Source organism: Cannabis sativa, chromosome 5 (assembly GCF_029168945.1).
Source record: "Cannabis sativa cultivar Pink pepper isolate KNU-18-1 chromosome 5, ASM2916894v1, whole genome shotgun sequence".
NCBI classification, from domain to species: domain Eukaryota; kingdom Viridiplantae; phylum Streptophyta; class Magnoliopsida; order Rosales; family Cannabaceae; genus Cannabis; species Cannabis sativa.
Genome location: NC_083605.1, coordinates 35075348 through 35083098, shown reverse-complemented (window position 1 = coordinate 35083098; position 7751 = coordinate 35075348). Strand labels below are relative to the sequence as shown.

The following is a 7751-nucleotide window of genomic DNA, read 5'->3' as shown; positions in this document are numbered from 1 at the left end:
TAAAAATTCTAAAAATAATAGATAATTATGCTGGTATTTAAAATTTTGAAAATGAATACCTTATCAAATTATTTATGTAAAAAAAATTAACTGAGTACGATTCTATTTTTTTTAATTTCCTTTTATCAAAAGAGGAAAAATAATATTAAAAAAAAAAGAGGAAAAAGAAAAATCTCACTATTTTGTGTACAGAAATATTAAAAGGAATAAATTAATAGTGAGAAAATAAGTTAAAAAAAAAAAGGAAAAAAACATTGGCGTTTCCGTCGCACGAAATGAGGGAAACTTCTATAAGACAGCATTTTGCCATTCTTTCTCTTCTTTCTTCTTTCTTTTCCTTTTCTCTTTCTCTCTCTAAAAAGCTAAAGAAAAGCTAGTGCTAATCAACCATGGCCTCCTCTTCCTCGGAGGAACTGAAGCAAGAACCGCAACAACCGCCGGTCCCGGTCAAGGAATGTGTGCACAAGACCAAACTGATTCAATTCCTGGGCCGTACCACTCCCATCGTCCTCCAAAACGACAATGGCCCTTGCCCTCTCCTCGCCATATGTATTTTCTTTTTCTTCCCTCTCTATGTAAATATATAGGAATCTGTATTGCTAGGGTTTGGTTGATCTGTTGAACTTGTTTGGTTGCCGAGAAGCGGGAAATGAGGAGATTGAGGAATTGGATTTTGGTGTTGAATAATTGGAGAAATGGTTGAATTAGGAGAGGTTGTAATCAGTTGGATTTTCCTGAAATGGATCATTCGCATTCTCGGCTTAGAGTTATCTTTTCTTGGTGTCCAAACATTGAATTTGCAATGTTCTTAACTCATGGACTTGTACGGGAAATTGCTTTGTTTCTAGGTTTTGGCGGTGTTGAACTGCTTCAAATATTTTTGATTTGTGTTGTTTATCTTTTTGAATCTTGAACAACTGTGCTTATTTGTTGTTGTTGATGCCTTATTATAAATTCGTTATTAGAAAATTGTATTCTAATGAAAGGAGAGTCTGCAAGAAGTTACCAAAAATTGTATTGGGCATTCTTTATATTGAAACTTGAGCATGTTTTTGTGGTACAGAGCTTTATGTAGTAGCACTGTTTCAATGATTATGTAGTTTCAGTGTTATTTGGCCCTTTGTAGCAATCAAGTATTGGAAAATTAAGTTCTCTTACACTATCATACTTTGTGTTTTGGGGTCCCTACAGGTAATATTCTTCTGCTCAAGAACAACTTGACTTTGAGTCCAGATGTGACCGAAGTTTCGCAGGAGAAACTGCTGTCTCTTGTTGCAGAACGATTAATTGATTCAAATAGTAATATCGATGTAATACTAAAAGTTATAACTTGCATTTTTGTCATAAGTGTTGTTTTTTTAGCTTTTCATTGAAATTCACCACGTTTATGGTTACAATGTTGTAGAATAAAGATGAGGGCTATGCTGAGAATCAACAGCAGAACATTGCTGATGCTATTGATCTGCTTCCTCGACTTGCAACAGGGATTGATGTAAATATAAAATTCAGGAGGTTAAATATAAACGTCCTTTCTTTACCTTATGGTTTCTTGTCATTTGATATTTACTTGGTCTAATCAAGATTTATGTGATGATTGCAGAATAAGTGATTTCGAGTTCACACGAGAATGTGCCATATTTGATTTGTTGGATATTCCACTTTATCATGGTTGGATAGTTGATCCCCAGGTTTGGTCTTTCACTTTTGTTATATGTTACCTATCTATTTGATTACTTACTAAAAAGTACTTGTTCCACATTTTAATTTGGTTATATCAAATTCTATGATATTTTCTTGTAATTTTTTAAGAAACATTTTCCAACAGATACATATAAAGTACTTATGTATACAACTTTTTTTGGGTATTGTCTTGCCGGCCTTTCTCATTCAATGAATTTAAAAATTTCTCAGTACTTATTGCATGTGCTCTCAGTACTTATTCCATGTTCAATTCTTGGATCTCTAGGTATTGAGGTTCTTAGGAGCACCAAGTGTGTCTATGATTGAAAAGAAAATAAACTTCTATCTTGCTGTTGTCCATGACAGTATCCTTGCTCTTATACTTTATAAGTATTCATCGGGCACTGGGTTTTCTTGTTTTAAATTACATTTTTTCATTGCCTTCCGTCTGTTTGAAAGCCAAAAATGCCTAACATCATCTTTCGTGTTTCGACCTTCACATAACTTCAAAGGCATAAATATAATCAGTCAGGCACTTTACATGATTTTAATGAAGTGTTTTTAACTGTTGATATATTGTTATCTTTTTAGATAGATTAGATAGCGCAATAGATCTGAAAGTGAAAAGTAGTGATCTGTTTAATATCTACATCTGGCTGTTGTTCCTTCCCTCTCTTTTTTCTTGCAATGAAAAACGGCACTTTGATGCACAGGCACTTTAACAGTTTCAATTCTGTTAATATTCTTAATTTTTAGTTGTCTTTTTATGATTATATCTTATTTAGGAATTTGGACATTTTGTTTTGATGCAAATAAACTCAGATTTGTTGATTAATCAAATGAAAATTAAAAGTTCACTTATCTCATTTTGAGAAATGCATTGTTGCTGTTTGTTTGCATTTAACCTGTCACTATGTTCCTGGCCCCATTTCCCTTGATAATTGTATTCTTGAGTTACTATGGTTTTTTTTTGGCTTGATATTACATTCATGCATGTTTTTCAGGACTATGAAACTGCCAATGCCATTGGATCAAAGTCATATAATACACTGATGGAGGAGCTTGTGGCCCTTGAAACACGAAATGAGAGAGAATACAAAAATTCTCCTGAAGAAGATTGCGTTGATTTTGCTGCAGCAACAGCAGCAACTCTGGGTGTCCCTTCTCCATGCCTTTCTAAAGCTAGATCTTTTGATGATTCTCCACATTTAGACTCCGATCAAGAAAATGCAAGAAAAGGGGACCTTGAAGAGGAAGCAGAGTTGTTGAGAGCTTTAAAAATGTCAGAGTCTGAACTGCTGCCTTCACTGGATGATTCTCTTGTAGCTGATAATAATAAAGGACCTGTGTCTTTCAGTTCAGATGAAAGCGCACATGTCCAGATGATTGTGCCTGTAGGTTCTGTAGATATGTTAGAGCAGCATGTTTTCGAAAATAACATTTTCCATAATCCAGACTTATCTATATCAGCTGACTGCAATGCCTCCAGGAATGGAAGTGATGAGTTAGTGTGTTTTGGAAGTACTCCAGATCATGCTTTGTATCCATTTTCAAAGGCAAATGGAGAAAATAGTAGCGATCTCCAAACATATGTCAAACCAGAAGGGCATTCTCCTATCATTGATGAAGTTGAAAAGAGCAGTGTTGACACACTGGTCCAAATTCAAAATTCTGTCTCTCTTTCACCTGGAATTTGCACTCCATCTGCAGATGAGCATCATGCAAATATTCCACAAAGCAGTGAAATAAGCGATAACATATTAAATTCTACCATAGATATTCACAAGATTGCAGATAAGACAGTTGAATGCTGCTCAGCAGAATTATCATCTTTACCAGTGCCGAATGCAGATGTGCATTCAGATTCATCCAGTGATAGGATGCAACAGCTTGACACATCAGAAGCTTTGACTTCAAGTGTCGATGGGAGTGAGCCCATTTATGAAGGGGAAGAATGTATTTTGGATCCTGCAACTGCAATTTTTGAAGACAGGGAGCCAATCTATGAAGGTGAAGTGGTCCTTGCTAATCAAGGTGACAAAGACACCGTAGACTCTAGGCCAAAGGATGAAATTACTCCCCAAGCAGGTTAGCAAGGCTTACTGTTGGCTAACTAGTATAGTTTTTTGAAGATTGATTACTATTTATGTAACTGGCAGATATATTCATTTACAAGATGTTCTGAACAAGTTTCTGTCTTTGTTTGGCTTCAGGTGAACTAATTAGGAGTTTTTTGAAGAGCAATGCTAGTCAATTGACTTTCTACGGGTACTTACAATTTAAACTTCTAACTCCTCATTTTATTTATGTATAGATAGACTTTCTGTTTTTCTGGGCTGATGTCCAAGTTTTCTCATCCTTTTCCATTTTGATTTACTTTTTTTTTTCTAAATTGTTTGTGCAGCCTTTTCTGCTTACAAGATGGTCTTAAAGAGCGTGAGCTGTGTGTCTTTTTCCGTAATAATCACTTCAGCACCATGTTTAAGGTCAGTTGATTACACTTTTCTTCATATACTGAAAAAACCTAATGTATCAATTTATGAATTAGATGAGAAACACTTCCTTTGGTCCTTAGATTGTGCTATATTGCCTCTAAATGTCTTGAGAGTAGTATTTACTGTTTTTGTACTTTTTCTAGTTTAAAGGGGAGCTTTATCTTTTGGCTACGGACCAAGGGTACATAAATCAGCCTGACTTGGTATGGGAGAAGCTAAATGAGGTAATATATAGTTTCCTCTTATAAATGGTTCTCGTTGATCAAGTTTTGGTAGTGTAGTAGTCACAGATTACAGTCTTAGACTAAATACGATTGAAATGCAGTAATATTTCTCATGCAATAAATTTGTAGAAAGTATTTTGAATAGATAGGAGAACTGCTTGGTGCTTTGTTTTTCAGTATGGGCCACATGTAATGCCTTTTTGTTTGACATTTATAGGAAGAGCGTAGTTACTTGTTATATTATGTTTATTATGGTTGAGAGGAAAGCTTTTAACAAACTTGTGCTGCTTTGGGCTATGCTCGGAATGTAGGATAAAATAAAATAACATTATGTCCTTATTTTAATACTTTGGTCCATAAATTTACATCTAGATGTTTGCCACAAAATTGCATTACCTTTTGTGGAAATAGAAAAAGAATATGAAAATTGCATTGTGTTCCTGAAAAGTTTGATATTTGTTGGTAGTACTAGTATATGCCGGTTTTAAATATGCTGCTGCCTCTAATTTGTAATATGATTTCTAACTATGATTTTTTTTTTCAGGTTAATGGGGACACATTGTTTATGACAGGAAGCTTCAATGAATTTAAGGTAGAAGACCATTCAAATGATTCTTGGGATCAACATAATGCTATGACTAGCACTGCGGTATGTGTTTCTTTATTTTTTCTTACTTGAGATGTTTCTTCTTTTTTTTTTTGGCTGAATTACCTGAGATGTTTGCTGTGCACAACATAACTTACATGATACAATTTCGACTTCACATACTTCAGGACTACATTGCCAGCATTGATACTGCAGCACAATCAGTAAAGTAAGATTCTAACTTTTGCTGGTTTGCAACACTCTTATTTCTTTGTTCTATATATTCATATTTTGAAGGAGGAAAGTAGAAAGGAATAAATATGAGTGGTAAATGGTAGTGCCTTCTCTTTCTCGTCTCTTTCATCTGGATGAGATGAGATGAGTTAAGTCATATTGTTGAATATTAGATCAGAATGTTGCTCTGTCCTTTACTGTAATAACTGGTTTTGTTCATTATACATGTTATGGAAGAGCTTTCTTTCTCATTATATGCTTTTCAAGATCACCAAGTCTTATTCTGTTTTGGCAGTCCTGATTTGCAATTGGCAATAGCTCTTCAGCAACAAGAGTTCGACCAACAGCCACAGCGTCAAAATGTGCAGCAGCAACCACCGACTGTTACTACCAATTCAAGGCTGGTCACTGGTCCCCAGGTAATTATTAGTTTTGATATCATTTTTCTCTAAACTTGTGTTTTATTCTTCTGTATTTTACCTTGAGTTTATGATTTATGGAAGCACGTGCATTGCAAAAAAATGTTAATTGCAGGTGCCGAGAAGCCGGAATCCATCGACATTGTCTCCCAGGGCTGAACAAAAGTCGAAAGACAAGTGTACGGTAATGTGAATTCTTCTGTATGAAACCAATTTCAGAGTTTGTTTTTTGTAAATGGTTTTTAATGCCTTTCCTGGAATGAATCCTATTCAGCAGCGTATATGTGATTTTTAGAGTTTTTTTGACTGTAAATAAAGTCCTCATGTATGCTAATCCAAAAAAAGGAAAAAGAAAAAAGAAAACGTGTTGGTGGACCAATGACCCTCACTTCATAGGACATTTTTCTTTTTCTTTTTCCCTTCCCCTCATTTATGTTTTTTGGAAAAAAAATGGGGGTTGGTCCTGTTCAATTGTTGGACAAAAATTCAAAGTGTTGGAATAAAGTGTTAATGGGCATAGGATTTGGAATTTCTGGTTCAGTGTTACTTGTGGCCTGTGGGCTTCTAGATAATGTCTGGAAAGGCCCTTTCTGTAAGTGCATTGCTATGGGCTTCTAACGTCTCAATGACATGACGTTTTATAATTAGTTAGCGGTTCTCTATAATTTTTATTAAACTAAAATAAGTGGGACCCGTTATTGAATTACACTGATAGTAATGTTACACCTCATATGGGTGAAGGCACCATAGGTGCCTATTAGCATTTTCTCTTTTTGTACATGCAATATTCTTGGGGATGTCTTTTTTTATGGTTTTTAAGGTGGAAGTTTGCAAAATGTGGTTTTTTTTTTTAAAAAAAAAAAAATAATTAAAAATTTAGGGGAATTTTGAAAAAGATAAGAAAACATGGGGAAGCAGTAGGTAACTGGTTCTCTGTCTGAGGTAAGGTTACCTTAAAAGTTTTTCCATATTTTTTATTTATTTATTTATTATTTTGAATTTTTCCTGTAAAAACAACTTTTTTTTTTCTTGTAAAAAAACATTATTTTTAGTTTCAAGCTCTAATTGTAATTTATGAATTTTGGGCGTGAGACAGTGCACTAAGGTGATCTGTCTTAGTCAGATTAACTCAAATTTAGATATTATGATATTTAAACTTTTCAAATTTAAATGGCAAGTCCAAAACGTCAATGGAGAATTCGTTACAAAGAATAATGGCCATCATTAATGACCATTTTGAGGTCGAACCTCATTTACTTGAGATTTCAAAGTCTTCACAATTTTAGAGATTTACTGTATCTTTGTATCCTGTGAATGTGATTATCCATAAATTTGGGGCGAATGAAGTAGGTTTTAGACTATAGTAGAAGAGTATGATATAAGGGGAAAGCATTAGGTGATAAATGGAATAAGAGTATGTAGTAAGGCAATTGTGATTGAATGGGTAACCGATTGTTCTTTCTGTTGAGGGTCTTGGTTTACCCCTTTGTGCCAAACTTCCATAAATGACCTTTTTTATTACATTATTACATTACAGAAGTAGTATTATTATTCGACACTTTCTCATTTTGCATGTACTATACTGTACTTTTGTCCAAAGAATCATCCTTCAAAGTGCAAAAGGACCTTTAAATTTTAGGGTTTAGGATTTCGAAGTTATGATATGCAATGAAACTTCACTAATTAGTTTCGAAGTAAAATTCAATTTGTGAAAAAAAGAAAAAGAAAAAGAAAAAACTCAAACATGCTAAGTACTTATAAATTCAACAAAACATTAGTTTCCAATTTAGTTCTTATAATTGGTATGCTTGAATTAAATTACATATTAGTAGGCATCATATTTAGCTAATATATTTTTTCACTCACAACAATATGTCATCAATGCCTGATTACTTTGCCTCTTACAATACTGATCCAACACACGCCCATCAAAGAGTGTTGCCCTTCACACAATCGATTTATATATGAGCATTGCTATTAGGCATCAGTAGTACCTTATCGACATATCGCGTTGTGATTGGCTAGCGATATTTTCTAAAAGTTATTATATTAAACTATATGGGACAAATGTTTAGTTGGACTAATAGCACGATATTGACATATAGGAAGGTGC

The 7751-nt window shown here is 34.1% G+C and overlaps 1 protein-coding gene across 1 annotated transcript; it reads left to right on the top strand.

Annotated features, from left to right (window-relative positions):
- Nucleotides 1-224: 224 nt before the first annotated feature.
- Nucleotides 225-6167, top strand: LOC115716980 (uncharacterized). Its single transcript, XM_030645905.2, has 12 exons — nt 225-549; nt 1192-1310; nt 1406-1512; nt 1601-1688; nt 2685-3768; nt 3894-3948; nt 4085-4166; nt 4319-4399; nt 4944-5048; nt 5174-5214; nt 5515-5638; nt 5754-6167. The coding sequence occupies exons 1-12, from the start codon at nt 390-392 to the stop codon at nt 5829-5831; spliced, it is 2124 nt and encodes a 707-aa protein (XP_030501765.2). The 5' UTR covers nt 225-389; the 3' UTR covers nt 5832-6167.
- The last annotated feature ends 1584 nt before the right edge of the window (nt 6168-7751 follow it).